Source organism: Orcinus orca, chromosome 2 (genome assembly GCF_937001465.1).
Source record: "Orcinus orca chromosome 2, mOrcOrc1.1, whole genome shotgun sequence".
Taxonomy (NCBI): Eukaryota; Metazoa; Chordata; class Mammalia; order Artiodactyla; family Delphinidae; genus Orcinus; species Orcinus orca.
In genome coordinates, this window is record NC_064560.1 from 155,702,522 (window position 1) to 155,720,458 (window position 17,937).

General features: G+C 40.2%; 1 protein-coding gene across 2 annotated transcripts in view; it reads right to left on the minus strand.

The window, feature by feature from the left end:
• Positions 1 to 4,755: 4,755 nt before the first annotated feature.
• Positions 4,756 to 17,937, minus strand: part of GCH1 (GTP cyclohydrolase 1) — a 54,013-nt gene continuing 40,831 nt past the window's right edge. The window contains exons 4-6 of one of the 2 annotated variants that reach the window (XM_004279332.3): positions 8,894 to 8,925; positions 7,754 to 7,838; positions 4,756 to 6,978 (exon numbers count right to left, since the gene is read on the minus strand). In XM_004279332.3, coding sequence (XP_004279380.1) covers positions 6,852 to 6,978; positions 7,754 to 7,838; positions 8,894 to 8,925 — 244 coding nt within the window. In that variant the 3' untranslated portion in view covers positions 4,756 to 6,851. The remainder of the gene's footprint in view (positions 6,979 to 7,753; positions 7,839 to 8,893; positions 8,926 to 17,937) is intronic. The other variant, XM_033404742.2, reaches the window with a different exon arrangement.

A 17,937-nucleotide genomic window follows, 5' to 3' on the forward strand; every position in this document is an offset into this window, starting at 1 on the left:
GTCCGCCTGCCGATGCAGAGGACACGGGTTTGTGCCCCGGTCTGGGAGGATCCCACGTGCCGCGGAGCGGCTTGGCCCGTGAGCCATGGCCGCTGGGCCTGTGCATCCGGAGTCTGTGCTCCGCGGCGGGAGAGGCCACAGCAGTGAGAGGCCGGCGTACCGCAAAAAAAAAAAAAAAAAAAGCTACAGTAATCAAAATAATGTAGTACTGGCATAAGCACAGACATATAAACCAATGGAACAGAATCAAACAGTCCAGAACAAATCCTCAAGTGTATGATCAAATGACCTTTGACAAAGGTACAAGTGCTACACAATGGGGGAAAGATAGTCTGTTCAACAAATGTGCTGGGAAAACTGGACAGCTACATACAAAAGAATGAAGTTGGACCCTTACCTTACATCATATGCAAAAGTTAACTAAAAATGGATTAAAAACCTAAACCTAAGAACCGAAACTGTAAAATTCCCAGGAGAAAACAGAGGCGGAAACTTCATGACATTAGAATGGGCAATGATTTCTTGGATATGACACCAAAAGTATAGGCAAAAAGACAAATGGGACTACACCAAACCTAAAAACTTCTGTGCAGCAAAGGAAACAATCAACATAGTAAAAAGGAAACCTACAAAATTGGAGAAAATATTTGCAAACTATTTATCTGATAAGGGATTAATATATAAAGAACTCCTACAACTCAACAACAAAAACATCATATAACCCGATTTATAAAAAGTACTTGAATAGACATTTCTCCAAAGAAGATACACAAATAGTCATATGCACATGAAAAGATGCTGAACATCACTAATCATCAGGGAAATGCAAATCAAAACCACAATGAAATACTACTTCACACCCATTCCGATGGCCATCACAAAACTGGAAAATATCAAGTTTTAGCAAGAAGGTGGAGAAATTGGAACTCTCGTGCATTGTTGGTGGGAATATAAAATGGTACAGCAGCTATGGAAAACAGTATGGCGTTACCTCAAAAAATTTTAAAGAATTACTATATGATCTAGCAATTCCACTTCTGGGGTATATATCCAAAATAATTGAAAACAGGATATTGAGATATTTGCATAGTTATGTTCATTGCAGTATTATTCACAATAACCAAGAGGTGGAAACAATCTAAATGTCCATCAGCAAATGAATGGATAAAGAAAATATAGTATATATGTATATAGTGGAATATTATTCAATTTTTAAAAAGAAGGAAATTCTTAAAAAAAAAAAAAAGGAAATCCTTATACTACAAAATGGATGACTCTTGAGGACATTATGCTAACCGAAATAAACCTGTCACAAAAAAGACAAATACTGCTAATTCTACTTATATGAGGAATCTGAAGCAAACTCTTAGAAAGTAGAATAACAGTTACCAGGGTCTGGAGGAGGGGAAAAGTGAGGGAGTTGTTCAATGGGTAGAGGGTTTCAATTTTGCAACATGAAAAATTCTAGAGATCTATTGTACAATGTGCATATAGTTACTACTATACCATACACTTAAAAATGGTTAAGATGGTAAATTTTATGTGTTTTTAACACAGTTTAAAAAACCCAGATCAAGCAATTGCCGTGTATAGACCTCATTTGTACTTTGATTCAAATAACTATTTTTAAAAATTATGGGACAATAGAGAAAAATTGAATGCCAACTGAATATTTTATATTAAAGCATTGTTTTGTGTGATAATGAATGGTATTTGGGTTATGTGATTCCTCTTCTTTTAGTTAATTAACTAATTAATTAAAATATTTATTTAGGCTGCGCCAGGTCTTAGTTATGCCACACGGGATCTTCATTGCAGCACGTGGGACCTTTTAGTTGCGGTGTGCAGGCTTCTTAGTTGCAGCATGCACTCTTAGTTGTGGCATGCATGCGTGATCTAGTTCCCGACCAGGAATCAAACCTGGGCCCCCTGCATTGGGAGCACGGGGTCTTACCCACTGAAACACCAGGGAAGTCTCTCCTCTTTTTTTAGTTAATCTGAAATATTTATGCGTGAAAGGATGTCTGTGATTTGTTTTGAAATCCAGATGGAGGAATCATGATGACCATGAGTTGAGACTTACTGAAGCTGGATGATGGGTACGCGAGGCTCATGTACTCATGTACTGTCTACTGTTGTACGTTTTTTCCATAATAAAGACTAAAACACAAAGCAAGTGCCCCTGGAAGGGTTGGGGCTGTCAGGCATTTACACTGTGCCCTTGAGCTCATCTACTGAGACTTTCCTCTTCACCATCAGCAGGACCAGGCCCATCATGGTGAATCTTGGTATTCTGTGTTGATGGACCGCCTTCTCTAAAACCTTTGGTGTCTGCAACTGCTTTTCCATTAAGTGATAAAACAAGGAACTCACCCAATTTAATCTTAAAAAAATTTTTTTTTATTGTAGTTGATTTACAATATTGTGTTAGTTTCAGGTGTACAGCAAAGTGATCCATATATATATATTTCAGATTCTTCTCCATTATAGTTTATTACAAGGTATTGAATATAGTTCCCTGTGCTATACAGTAAATCCTTGTTATTTTATATATAGTAGTGTGTATATGTTAATCCTAAACTCCTAATTTATCTCTCCCTCCTCCTTTCCCATTTGGTAACCATAAGTTGGTTTTCTATGTCTGTGAGTCTATTTCTGTTTTGTAAATAAGTTCATCTGTATCATTTTTTTTAGATTCCACATATAAGTGATATATATTTGTCTTTCTCTGTCTGACTTACTTCACTTCGTATAATAATCTCTACGTCCATTCATGTTGTTGCAAATGGCATCATCTCATTCTTTTTTATGGCTCAGTAATATTCATATATATATATACCACATCTTCTTTATCCATTCATCTGTCCATGGACATTTAGGTTGTTACCATGTCTTGGCTATTGTAAATAGTGCTGCTATGAACATAGGAGTGCATGTATCTTTTTGAACTAGAGTTTTCGTATTTTCTGGATATATATGCCCAGAAGTGTGATTGTTGGATTACATGGTAACTCTATTTTTATTTTTTGAGGAACTTCCATATTGTTCTCCATAGTGGTTACACCAATTTACATTGCCACCAACAGTGTAAGAGGGTTCCCTTTTCCCCACACCCTCTCCAGAATTTATCATTTGCAGAGTTTTTGATGATGGCCATTCTGACTGGTGTGAGGTGATACCTCATTGCGGTTTTGATTTGCATTTTTCTAATAATTATCAATATTGAGCATCTTTTCATATGTCTATTGGCCATCTGTATGTCTTTTGGAAAAATGTCTATTTAGGTCTTCTGCCCAGTTTTTTATTTTTATTTTTTTGATATTGAGCTGCATGAGCTGCTTGTATATTTTAGAAATTAATCCCTTTTCAGTTGCATGGTTTGCAAATATTTTCTCCCATTCCATAGGTTGTCTTTTCATGTTGTTTATAGTTTCCTTTGCCATGCAAAAGCTTTTAAGTTAATTAGGTCCCATTTGTTCATTTTTGCTTTTACTTCTATTACTCTAGGAGACAGATCCAAAAAAAATATGCTGCGATTTATGTCAAAGAGTGTTCTGCCTATGTTTTCCTCTAGGAGTTTTATAGTATCCAGTCTTACATTTAGGTCTTTAATCCATTTTGAGTTTACATTTGTGTATGGTGTTACAGAATGGTCTAATTTCATTCTTTTACATGTAGCTGTCCAGTTTTCCCAGCACCACTTATTGAACAGATTGTCTTTTCTCTACTGTATATTCTTGCCTCCTTTGTCATAAATTAATTGAACATAAGTGCATGGGTTTATTTCTGGGCTCTCTATTCTGTTCCACTGATCTATTTCTGTTTTTGTGCCAGTAACATACTGTTGTGATTACTGTAGCTTTGTAGTATAGTCCAAAGTCAGGGAGTGTGATTTCTCCAGCTCTGTTCTTCTTTCAGCCAATTCAATCTTTAGTGAAAAAACTCAGGAGCAGCAACTTGGGCTTATTGAGCAGCTCATTGTTTTATTGACACGTGTGAGTTGTGGTTTCAGGAATGTTTTAGGAATTCCCTGGTGGTCCAGTGGCTAGGACTCTGCACTTTCACTGCTGAAAGCATGGGTTCGATCCCTGGTTGAGGAACTAAGATCCCACAAGCTGCGTGGTGGGGCAAAAAAAAAAAAAAAAAAAAGGAATGTTTCTTGCATTCCTAGTTTAGGTGATTAGGTTCACTACCTACAGGCTACAGGGTCCTTCAAAGAGCAGCAGGCCACTCCACTGGCCCCAGCACCCGGACAGGCTGACAATCAGTTATGGCTGGGGCCTCTGCCTAGGTGGAGCAGGGAATGGGAAGTCCACCCAATAGAGGGAATGATGTGGTCACCAGGCATGGACAGAAAAGAGGCAGCAAAACCTTTGCTCCTACTTGGAAGTTTTGCCCAGGCAGGCTCTTCCCTATAAAAGGGAGGGAAACTCTTCCACTCCCTGCATTGCCCAGCTCCCTGCCCCAGCCAGCTCTTCCCTCCTCAGCTGCTCCCACACAGAAAGCAGTGGAGTTCTCAGGAGCTGCAGTTATGCAAAGTTAGGCTTAGAACAAGGACATGTGGGCCATTCAGATTCCTTACTCTTAACCCAGATCTGTCCTTCCCATTACTGCAATAGGGTGAGGACAGTAATACCCAAACTGAATACCAAAGGGAAACAGAGAGCCTGGGGTAAATTTATGTCTGGGATTTATATTCTAATAGCTTGATGGCTGAGAGAAGCCCTTACGAAGGGTATCTTTGCTAAAACAGAATGCAGTAAAAATAATTGAATTTATTGATTTATCTATAGCAGTGGTTCAAAAAGAAACTACTTTCACAAGAACAGTCATAACACTTTAATAATTTGAATAAAACCAACTTCAGGAACAATATACATATAATTTGAACAATTAAACTGAACAGTGTATTTAAATGCATCGAATTCTTAAAAATCCCCCAAATGAGTTCAAGCCCACGGATATGAAAAAGTAATTTTGAAGTACTACAGACCAGAGTAAAACAGACAAGGTAATTACTTTGCATTTATCAATACTCTAGACCAATACTGTGGATACTGTAGACCTTTATGAGAACACTTCTAAGGAATGTTAGAATAAACAGTCATTAAAAAGGAATACAATTGATCTCAGAAAGATGAATTAACAGCTAACAATTTCTTTGGTCCTCCAAGTCACAGGTGTAAAAACTTTAAAATACCAAACGTGAGCTGAATGTTTAATTCTATCTCTAAATGTTAAGCAGGATAATGTTTATATCAGGTTAGATTTTAAAAGGAACTCAGAATCAACCACCACTCTACTTTAGAAACTCCAAGTGAAAAATATATATATATAGGAACTAGAAGTAGGGAAGATTTAAAATTAAAAAAACAAACAAACAAAAACCCTGCCATCTGGCCCTAGCATAAGCCAAATGGCATCAGAGTGGCAGAGACAGGACTACCAGTTACAGCAAGCATTGTAGTTAATCCTTGTTGGTAACAGGATAAATTTGAAGAGCACAGTGTCAACCAAATAAGAGACTTCTCCATGGAATAACTGTGTTTGTTTTTGCAAAGAGTTGGGTTTTTTTTCGTTTGTTTGTTTTAATTTGGCCCACACTGCCCCAGTGGAGGAAATTTTAAGATAATCATTAATAAGGCAGCAGCTTCCTGGACTAAAAGACCTATCCCACTTGAACAGTTACACAGAAGACAAGATCCACGTGGACCACAAGGGAAACCAGAACACTGGCTTCCAGTAGCTTCCAATCACTCCAGAGAATGACGGTGCATTTTTACAGACACCAACAATACAGCTTTCATTAGACATGGGACATAGTTCAAAGCAGTCCACAGTGCAATTCTGCATTCTCTCATATTCACGGAAGCTATGGTTCTGCAGACCTGAAAATGATGGACACTTTCAAAAGTTTCTGTAAATACTTAGAAAAATATTTGATAAGTTAAAAAAAAAAAGTTTTGAGGCATCTACAAGGAACTCACAAAGTAAGCTCCCAAGAAACGTGTAAAGGTAGAACTGTGAGAGCTAGTTATTTGCAAGGTCAGTACTAAGTCTTATAAAATAATGGCTTTTAAAAAAAAGGCAAAGGTATCTACACTCTAAATGGTGTGATATTCTCATCAAGGCACAGAGAGTTAAATGTCTAAATCCCTGTATATTGACATGAGAATACACTCGTAAACAACTCCAGGAACTAATTCCCTGTACTTGAATTTTAAAAAGAATAGAAGGTAGAAATTGCTTTTTTAACTCACAGTGAAATTAAAAAACATAGATATTCCACCACCTTCCCTTGGTGACATATGTTACAACTGGATAGTTAAAAAATAAATATATAAAAAATAAAGTATCACTGGCAGTTAAATAAACATGATTAAAATGGAGCTGTTGGACTTTGAATTTGCAGAGCAATGCTGCACAGTGTACATAAATTATTTTAAGCACTATGCCATTTTTGTTTGGGGAGGATAAAATAAATATATTGGTCATAGTTTTCTCCCATTCCCAACACACCTGTGCTTCTGAATCAAATTACCATACTCTGAACAAAACACATGAATTCTTCTCCCTTCCCAGCACCCTCAGGTTACCTGAAAGGCAGTGGTTTTATGCAAGTAACTTACACTATTGGCAGTTTGCTTGAATGTTGCCACTAAAAGGTGGCAAGAAGAAAGTAGATTAATTACCCCTTTATTAATTATCTTTATTTGACTTGCTTTAAATAATTATTAAATACAATTAGTGACAAGGGATAAGCAACAACTGGAAATGGAATGTACAAACAATTAAGACCAAATGATGCTACTAGCTGCACAATCTGTAAACCATGTGGCACATGCTGAGGTTCAGCTCTTAATGAGAGTCAGAAACTCTTCCCGGGTCTTCGGGTCCTCGCGGAACACCCCCAGCATCGTGCTGGTCACGGTTCTGCTGTTCATTTTCTGTACCCCTCGCATTACCATACACATGTGTCTACAAAACAAGGCAACAAATGTGGCTTCAAGGAGTAGACAGTTGCTGGTTTGGTTTTTAAAATAAAAGCAGCCCGAAAGATTAAATCTGATTCAACTGAGTTCACAGTTACCAAGTATATCAAAATGTCGCTTCTTAGACAAATTTGGTCTAAAACTTTTTTTTTTTTAAGTTCCTAAGACTTACAGCTCTTATTCTTATCAGTGGTTGAGTCCTTAAGGCATCCAGTCGGAGGGGGAAAAATAGGATTTTCTTCCTGGGTGAAACTAATACAAAGTGTCTACAGAGATACACAACTTCTAGATAAAAAGAAATGCAGGATTCTCACTTGATCCATCTTCAGGACCGAGACAGCACTAAGCTAGCTTAGGTGTTCCGAGAAATACTGAGGCACGGTGGTCTCACCAGGCAGAATCCAGAGAACAGTGACCACAGTGGGTGAAGCCGGACGGCACCCACAGTGCACAGTTCACGCCATGACAAAAGAATGGGTGAAAACTGCCCACAAGATGTTCGCAATTCTCATAATTCATTCTAACTTAAAGAAGTGTCTTCAGTTGCCCTTTGTACCTATTCTTAAGTACAACTCTTTATTTTTCAAATGTGTCACAAAATATTGGGAAAACTCTGCTCTTAGCAACAAAGAGCTAAAGAAGAAATCAAGAGAAGACTGATTTGCACTGTTGTGCAAATTCACTACACCTAAGTCTATGACTCTCTACACCTCCAGCCCAAAACACCACTGGGACATTATTAAAGGCAAACATGGACTTACGTCGCTTCAACCACTACCCCCACTCCAGCAGGTCGCAAGGCCTCTGTGATTGCTACAGCAATTTGTTTCGTAAGGCGCTCTTGAACTGTGGATGTGACAAGGAGCTCAGTTTAAGAGTCTGACACGAACAGAGACCTGGAAGCTTTTGTTGTCTCTAGAATATTTGAAATCTTAAAAAGCAAGACTTTGGTGAGGTTTAAGAGCCAAGACGCACCACTTTTTACCAGTTTGCTTGCTCTGCTGTCTGGGCCACAGGATGCCCCTGTTCAGTCCCCTCACCTGCAGTACAGGTGCCAAGGGGAACTAAGGAACCCCCAGTGCCCACCAGCACCACTGGAGGGAACAGATCAGAATGACGACTGTCTCTTTAGGTGTGCAGAAAGACTGACCAGATATTGATAACAAGCACCCCGTGGAGGCAGAGTAAAGTAAATGAATAAATAGCTTGAAGCAGGGTTAGCAAAGGAGCTACAGTCCAATTATTGAATTGTACTTAGAGCAATGTTGAAAATCAACGATTTAGCCTAAATAACGTAGTTCCTGGGCTGAATAAACAACATCTTTGAAAACATTAAGTGTTCAGCACTGCCTCTATTTGAAAACCGACAAAATCCCCAAATATCAGAGCAGGAACTGGTTAAATCAAGCCACAGCGTAGCTGTACAATGGAATGCTGAACAGCCAGCAAAATGAATGAGATGGTTACATGTATGTGAAAAAATGTTTAAGATTTAGTAAGTGAAAAAGTAGGGGAAAAAGAAGGTGACACCAATTTTCAAATACTATAATAAAAGTAGATTGATTTTTTAAATGTTGGTATATGCAATAAAATGTGAAGGAATGTGCAAATACAATGATTTGTTCTGGAGGCTTGAAACACAGCAGACTTTCTGTTTTATATTCCTATAAAGTTTTCTTTTTTTTTTTGGTCACACCACACGGCTTGGGGGAATCTTAGTTCCCTGAACAGGTATTGAACCCTGGCCACCGCAGCGAATGCACCAAGTCCTAACCACTGGACCGCCAGGGAATTCCCTTGATTTTTATAAGCCATATGTATTACACTTGTAATAAGAACAAAAAATACTTTTTCCTTAATAAAAAAGGTTTTTCTGTAAATAAAGTAGTTTCAAAGTTTACCTTGTAATCTTCTACTATAGATTTCTACAATCCTAGAAAAGAAAGAATTGTTTCAGTTAATTATAAATTGTTTGAAGTGAAATTGGCAAGGCTTCCCCATAAGTCTAAAGAATAATTGCTTTATTGAAGTAATTGTAGGGTCTGGGCAGGAGATAAATGCTTATAGGAGGAGGATAGAAAGATACAAAAACTACAAGGAAATGAGAAGAGGGAGGGTCTAAAGGAGACCACCAACCATGACACAGTGGTACTTCCGTAAGTCCCCAAAGACAGAGAGAATTAAGTGTAACATTCACTTAGGAAAAACAACAATTAGAGGTGAGTAATTTTCAAGCTCCCATGTCATCAATTTTAGGTCACATCTCACGTGTTCTAATTAATCATATTGTTTAATAAGAGCTTAAAGCTCAAGTTAAAAATAAAGACTATTTGTTAATTAATAGCAGACAAATATCAACTATGTACCAACTAAACCTATTAGGATAATCAGATGAGAGCTAAACAGACCTCTTCAGACATCTCTTTATAATATAGGTCTACATAAGCACTCAGTAGGATTAACCACCCCCTCCAAATAAAAGCCCCTGATCTTAGCTCATAACACAATCTGTCAAGTGATGAATTTCCCCTTTCAACATCTTTTACTCTGGCTGTAAAATGGCTACAGAATTACACATTTGAGGACTGCAATTCACGTGAAGGGTCTTTTCTTTAAAATTTGGCCTTTTAGTCACGAATTTGGACTCAATTTAAGGATCAGCTTACCTATGAGGTATGTTATGGCCCTTTCCCCCACTGTGCCACTCAGACAGAACTGATGACTTGCTTCTTTATACCTGCGGCAGCCAATGAAGTCAGTCACAGGGGGGCTGCCTACCCTAACAGGAATGCCTCTAACATTTCACTGCCAGCCCGGGTGCCTGCCTGTTGCCTGCGACTGTGCCGGACGAGGGTCATTCGTTATTGAGTGCCTACTGTGTATATGATTATGTGGCGAACAGGACCCCTATGCTCAGAGTTTATCATTTCTTATTCCTAGTTTTTCTTTTTCAAGTAAAGAATAGGTGTCGGATTTCTGTCTTCTCAGCATTAAAGATAATCACATAGTGTATGAAGGCCATTCAAGATGGCTGCTGTCTTGCTCTCTCTACATCTCCTGCTTGATGAGTCCCTGCTTCACTCACATGACTATCCAATCCTCTTCATTATAGGGCTTAATCAGTAACTGCCTCCATGCTTGCCCCCTGCCCCAGCCGCTGGTTTCCCTGGTAACTGATGAACCAACCTGATGTCAATTCCCCCTATAAATGGTGGCCTCCTTCTCCCCCGGGTAGTGAAGGTTGTTGCCGCGCACGGTGAGGTGTTGCTCCAGGACCTGGCTTTGGACTGGTAAGATCCTTTTCTCCACTAAACCGCTGATGTCTCTGTCACTGTTTCGGGGCTCGCTCTTCAGTCTTGAGGCTGGGCTATCGATCATAAGGCTTACAGACCTTCGAGGCGCAGCCCAATAATTGCTGAGCCAGCCAGGAGGCCGAGGAAACTCCCGTGAACGCAGAGATGTCGGGAAATACGGGTGAGGAACGGCAAGTTGCGGGGGGGGCGGGAATCGCGAGGTGGCTGTCCACTAGCCATGTGGGGCCCTGTGGCAGCTGACTGCCATGAGGGATGCCTTCTTCTTCCATTATACTGATGATAGCCTGTTATCCTCAGAGTCTCTTTCCAATTTAAAAGTAGCAGCCCCGGGTTTCCGTGGTGGCGCAGTGGTTGAGAGTCCGCCTGCCGATGTAGGGGACACGGGTTCGTGCCCCGGTCTGGGAAGATCCCACATGCCGCGGAGCGGCTGGACCCGTGAGCCATGGCCGCTGAGCCTGCGCGTCCGGAGCGTGTGCTCCACAACGGGAGAGGCCACAGCAGTGAGACGCCCGCGTACCGCAAAAAAAAAAAAAAAAAAAAAAAAGTACCAGCCCCGCACTCATAGCTCATCTGACTGCACTGGGCTGGCTGGTGAACACAGACAAAACTCAAGGACCTGGAATATCTAGAATATATAAGCATACCCCAACTCACCATCCCTAAACAATTACAGACACAGGCTTTAGGGATACTAACTCAGGGGCAGGCTTGTGAATTGGACGTGGCCAGTTACCTGGGAGGATTTGGTTGGGGTCTGTGGCAACGGCAAACTAATACGAGTACCCATGGGCTTCTGGTCCCAGCTGTGGAAGGGGGCGGAGCAACCATATAGTGTCATGGAACAACAGCCATACGCAGTCTACAGTGCATTACAGTAGGTGGAAGACGCTACAAAAGGCCTACCCGAGTCGAGCAATGCACAAAACCATGATTTGGGGTCTAGAACAGCTGCTTGTGACATACAGGACCCTCGTGGACATCGACAGTGAGCAAGGAATCCACTTTGCCAGCTACGAAGTTCAGGAATGGGCTGATAGAAATGACACACTGGCATTTTCACCTGCCCTGCAACCTCACTGCTGCCGGCTAATTGAAAGGCTGAATGGACTACTTAACAACTGAGATGGGAAACCAGCTCTCTCAATGCATGGGCCAGGAGGCTAACTCAAGCCCTACAAACTATAACTGAACATCCCAGGATCGGCGGTCCCAGTGTCTACGTCATGTTCACCCAGAGGTAACTAGTCAACACCATCTGAGTTCAGCTGTTGACCACAGAAGGACAATAACTTGTTTTTGCCCTTATCATAGGATCTAACCCCAAGGGGAACACATTATAAAATGGCCCTGGAACTGACAGTAAGTCCCAGGTGGTTTGGGTTTGCCGCCCCATTGGGAAATAGGATTAGAAAGGGACTTAGCGATTTCACCTGTCTCCTACCCAGCCCCACCGAAGACTGCTGAGGTAATCAATCTGGGCCCCTACTGGAGAAAGGCGGCGTTATATTAACCCTGTGGTCAGTTGTTACACCACCTCTCCAATACTAGGCATGGCTCTGGGGACTGAGGGTGGACAGGCGATGTGGTCCTGCAGGCCAGGACAAAACCCGCGTTATCTCAGGATGCTATTATTGCTTATGTTTTGCTTAATGGTCATGACCTCCCCTGTATTGTGCCTGCTAAACATCTTATAAATTTTGTCCCTTGCCTGAGGGGAGGGAATCTGTTCCAGGGCTGGGTGGCAACAGTGGGCTCGCCGCAAAATGAGTCTGATTGCTGGGTCTACGGTGAGATGCCGTTGTCCTCCTCCTCTGGGCTTCCATGGTAAATGGACCTGCTAAGCTCCCTGCTTTCTCTTGCTACTCTTTAGCTGCTGCTGTCTGTACTGCATTTGTGATATCTGGTTGCAGTGCCCCTCGACATACCTGACCCCAGGGACACTGTGCAAGAGGGGTGGACCAAGATTGTAAGGGTCGTGCAGGGTATGTAAGGGTAGAGGGTATGGTCAGGCCATTCAAGATGGCTGTCCTCTTGCTTGATCAGTCCCTGCTTCACTCACATGACTATCCAATCCTCCTAGTTATAGGGCTTCATCAGTTACCGCCTTTGTGCTTGCCCCCTGCCCTAGCCGCTAGTTTCCCTGGTAACTCAGGAGCCAACCTGACATCAATTTCCCCTATAAGTGGTAGCCTTCTACCCCAGTAGAGAAGGTTCTTGTCGAGCACGGTGAGGTGTCGCTCCAGGACCTTTCTTAGGACTAGGAAGATCCCTCTGTCCACTAAACTGTTGATGTTTCTAGGTTCTTTCTTCAGTTTTGAGGCTGGGCAACTACAGGGCTTGCAGGCCTGTAAGGTGCAGCCCAACATATAGCTTCACTGAATTAAAAAAAAAAAAAAAACTTTATTTTGCCCTCATCTGTCAACTTGCTGAGAGGTAATTATTGGGAAAAGCATTCTAGTTTGACACCGACATTTATCTGCCTTTCAATACTGCCACAGGCAAATCAACGGTCAGTCTAGTTGCTGTTACCTTGTAGGTAACACTTTTCTGTGTGGCTGCTTTTATTATGGTATTTGAGTATGTGCACTCTTGCCTATGTTGTGTCTAGATGGGGGTTTAATTTCATTTTTCCTATTTGGGATCCATAAGGCTTCCTGAATCTGAAGACTGACAGGATGCATATGCTCTAGAAACGTCTCAGCTGTTAACTTCTCTAATAGTACACCTACCCCATTGCCTCTTACCCCCAGGAATTTCAATGAACAGCATATTATACCTTCTTATTCTTCCATGTCTTACACTCTCATTCATACTTCCCACCTGTGTTGTATTCCATGTAGTTTCTTCAGACCTTTCTTTGGGTTAACTCATTTTCAGCTGTGCCAAATCTGTTTGATGTGAGTGTACTGGACTTCGGATTCCATTACCTCATCTCTTTTTCCTACAAGTTATATTTGGTTTCTTTTCCAATCTGCCTAGTTAATTCTGAAAGTTTCTTGCCCCTTTGTCAAACTTTCAGTATTTTTTTTTTAGGCGTTTATTAACTTATTGATTTTTGCTGTGTTGGGTCTTCGTTTCTGTGCCAGGCTATCTCTAGTTGTGGCAAGTGGGGGCCACTCTTCATCACGGTGCGCAGGCCTCTCACTATCGCGGCCTCTCTTGTTGCGGAGCACAGGCTCCAGACGCGCAGGCTCAGTAGTTGTGGCTCACAGGCCTAGTTGCTCCGTGGCATGTGGGATCTTCCCAGACCAGGGCTCGAACCCGTGTCCCCTGCACTAGCAGGCAGATTCTCAACCACTGTGCCACCAGGGAAGCCCCCTCAGTACTCTTATTTTTCTAACACACTTGTATATTCTGTATCTGATAACTCTGGAATCTGCCCTATTTGACCAATTGTTTTAAGCTGAATCTGGCTCATGGTGACTTTCTTTTACTTTCAGTGAACACATGCTCTTAGGAACATTTGTGGGAATTCTTTGAAGCCTGGATAAAAGTATCCAAACATGCACTTGTTTCTGCTAGGTGCTAGAAGGCTACCTCCTTAGTGACATCTTAAATAATTGCCTTGGGTTTTTTGAGGACCACACAGGTAATCTGAATTCTGACCCCACACCTAAGTGACTATGTGCCTAGGGGTGGTTCTTCCTGCTCTCCCCAGAATATTTAGGGGAAAATAGGGAGGACAAAACCCTGACTTTGGCCCCAGTGCTGGGGAATTCCTGTGGATTCTTACAATAACTGCTTCATATTTCCCCCAATGTGTGAAATGTTAATACACATTGTATCTTAGTATGCTACACCAAGATATCATTACAATCTAGTTTACCATACTCTTGGAATCAGTAGTTCTCAAATTTTAATGTAACCTATTTTTGTATTCTTGAAGTAAAGCTCCTTGGACGATGAAAACAGCACTTGTAGCCTACTGAAGTAGGTTTTTTGATATTTAGGATTTTTATGACTACTCATAATTGAGGGTAGTCTATAATTAACAGCTTTATCAGGCTTTGTTATCAGGGACAGACAGCTTCATCTAATTAATTGTATAGCTTTTCAGGTTTTTCCATGCTCTTGAATTACTTACATAACATGAAAACTAGTGGTTACTTAGAAGTTTGAAAGAATGCCTAGTAAATTGACTGGGTCCAGCCCCTTCCCCTCCACTGCTCTCCCAACATTAATTTTACTTTTTCTAATGGTTACTAGCTGATCCAGGTTTTCTAATGCTTGCTTCATTCCTGTCCATCTTTTTCTTTAACCTGTTTTTTAAAGTTTTTAAAGCATATTCTTAGTTACATAACCCCTCATTTCTAAATAGAATTATTCTCTCAGACTTATAAGCAACTTATGATAGATTTTCATACTTTAAGCTTGTCACCATTGAGTAAGATGTTAGCTGTGGGCTTGTCATATATAGCCTTTATTACACAGGCAATGAGGTAGGTTGTCTTTCTAATCTGAGTTTTTATCATGAATGGATATTGAATTTTGTCAAATGCTTTTCTACATCTAATGAGATGATTTTATCATTCATTTTGTTAGTATGGTGTATCACATTGATTGGTTTGCAAATGTTGAACCATCCTTGCACCCCTGGAATAAATCCCACTTGATCATAGTGTGTGATCCTCTTAATGAATTACTGATTTCAGTTTGCTAATATATTGTGGATTTTTGCATCTATATTAATCAGGGGTATTGGCTTGTAATTTTCTTCTTGTAGTGGCCTTGTCTGGTTTGGTATCAGGATAATGTCTTGAACTGAGTTTGGAAGGGTTCCTCTTAAATCTTTTGGAAGAGTTTGGGGAGGGTTGGTGTTAGTTCCAAAGAATGGCTTTGCAGTAAATACTGTATACAATTTATATAGTGTTAGCATCATGATTTTTTATCATATCTAAGGAATTTTAAAAATTTTTGACTTCTAAATAGTTGGGTTTTTAATCTTGAATTTCTAGTTTTCTTGTTACACAACAGCCTTTTCAATTTTTTTAAGTTTAAGCTTACCTTTTGGCCAAAATTCTATTACTCTGCTGTGTATATCTTTTTTTGTCCACTTCATAGACTGAGAGGTAATTAGTGTTCCTACTCCTTTCAGGTTTGTCAGTTTCTCTATGCATTTTAGCCAGTTCATGTTTTGTTTTGAACCCATTTGATGAAGATTCATGACCACTTTTATTATACAACCTTCTCAAAATAAGAGGACTCACTTTATCCCCTTTGATAAATTTTGCCTTGATTTTTATTAACATTTTATTATTTTAAAAGGGGGACATGGTTGGATACTAGATTTAACCCAGTGGACAGCTTATTTAAATAGCCTACTTACTGGTCTTATAACATCTGTGCTCGATCCTCTGTTTTCTCTTGCATTATTATGCTTTCTCTCCTCTTCCTCCTCTGGCAACTGGGAAAGTAATATGGTGATACTTTTGCAGGAAGAACCCATGGATGGTATAATTTAACCCTTGCAAACCTTCGAAGTGTTTCTGACGCCTTCATATAACTTGACAAGCTAGACTTGACACTGGGCTGCAAATTCTCAAGTGTGGCTAGAGCAAAAAGTGAAAGAAGAGCAAGAATACAGCCAGATCACAGTGGGACTTGTCAGCTAAGGTAAGAAGCCTGAACTTTATTAATGTTGCCCCTTCGCAGCTCCATAGCTTTTGTCAAATCCACACTTGTGAAAGAACATCCTAGCAGCATATGAGAGCAGATTTAGGGATCCTAAGAGATGAGAGGACAGGAGTTAGGAGTTTAACACATGACCCAGGAGGAACATGAAGGCCCAGAGAGTGGCAGCAAGGATAGCAAGAAGGCAGCGTGGTGATGATGTGAGGGAAGTGGAGGTGTTACAGGGGGTCAGTGAGCATACAACAGCAATGGATGGATTCCCCCTTACTCCTTGCCCCAAAATACATTTCCAGATGAAGCAAAGATCTAAATATAAAAATAAAGCCATAAAAATAACCCCAAAATACATGAGTTTATGGTTACATAGGTTTTAAACTTCATGAAAAATACTACTAGAAAACAGACAAATGACAAGCCTGCACAAATTATTTGTAGCTTTAATATTCAGAGAGCTCATACAGATCAGTAATAAAAAGACAACCCAATGGAAAAATTAGCAAAGACTAAGAGCAGGAAGTTCCTGAAAAAAATCAGCCTCACCCGATTAAATGCAAATTAAAACAACAGGTACCATTTTTTACTTACCTGTTTGGGTTTCACACTCTTCAATGTTTGCCAGTGTTGGCAAAAGGGTAGAGAAACACACACCTTTAATCTATTATTAGAGTATAGTTCAGTATGATCTTTTCTGGAGAGCAATTTGGTAATATCAAAAAGTTAGCTAACCTTAACCCAGCAAATCCGACTCCAATGTTACAGACTCAGAGTAAGGAAATAGATAAGGACATGTTCACCAAAGTTCTTCTTTTTCCCATTTTTGACAGTAGTCTCAAACTGTAGGCTATACTTATATCAAAGACTGGTTAAATGAATTATATTAAAGAAATACTATGTAGCCATTAAAAGGAACTTTTTTAGACTAAAAGATGTCCAAGGAATTTCAAGGTACTTTAAGTTTTTTAAAAAAGTAGTATAGAATATAGGATATGATCCCCTTTCGCCTTGTTTAGCTAGTAGTTTTAAGGCTACATGTTTGTGTTTGCACTGAAATCTTCCAGAAGGATAGTGAAAGATCTCTAGTGGGGAATGGAAATAGGAAACAAAAGTTTTCCCTCTACTCACTCACTTGTATTTAAGTTTAACTGGTATGTTACTTTTATAGCATAGAGAAACAAGAAAATGTTCCCTTTGTAATCTAATGTTCCCTTTGTGATCTAATCTACCCTTGTTCACTATCTCCCAGTCACCTCTGCCTAAATCTCTTGTATCAATCAACCTGCTCCCCATCCACTGGGAGATGCCTTGCTCCTACCCTCTGATTTGTACCTACAGGAATTTCTCTTCTGTTCAGAATTCTGTTCAGCCCTCTACCTCTGGGTCTCCTCAGTCCTGCCTGGCCACAGCCATCTGAACTCAGACCTCCTAACCAGGCACGTCTGGCACCTGCTGCCGAGTACTGTCCACTCTCCTTGAGGGCAGTGGCTCTGTCCTACTTCTCTCTAGCAGCCATGACAACTGGCACATTGCCCTTTCACAGGTGCCCAACAGTTGAACCATGGCTACCTGAGGCACTACAAGTCTATATTCAAGATTTAATTGTGTTCACTCAATTTTCTAATTCAAGAAAATGAATACATGTTCAATGGATTTTCAGCAACAGAAGGAATTTCTATTCAAACTAAATTTACTCTAGAATTCTACTAGAGTTAAACCAGATCAACTCACTTTTGGCATTTTCTTGTTACTTAAAGCTTTACTGTTTGATATTTGACTTCCCTGGCACTGAAAGGTCATTCGTTTAAAGGCAAGCATATAACAAACTTCACATACAAGATTAAAATGAGCAGTGAAGTTTTGCTAAGACATTTAGCCTTATTTATTCCTCTTCATTCCCTAAATATTCCAACTTCTTATAAGGAATAAGCAGTTGGATAATATCTTAGTCTCCTGTTTCATTTAATAGACCCTTTATTCAAAATTTTTACAAAATATCTGAGTTC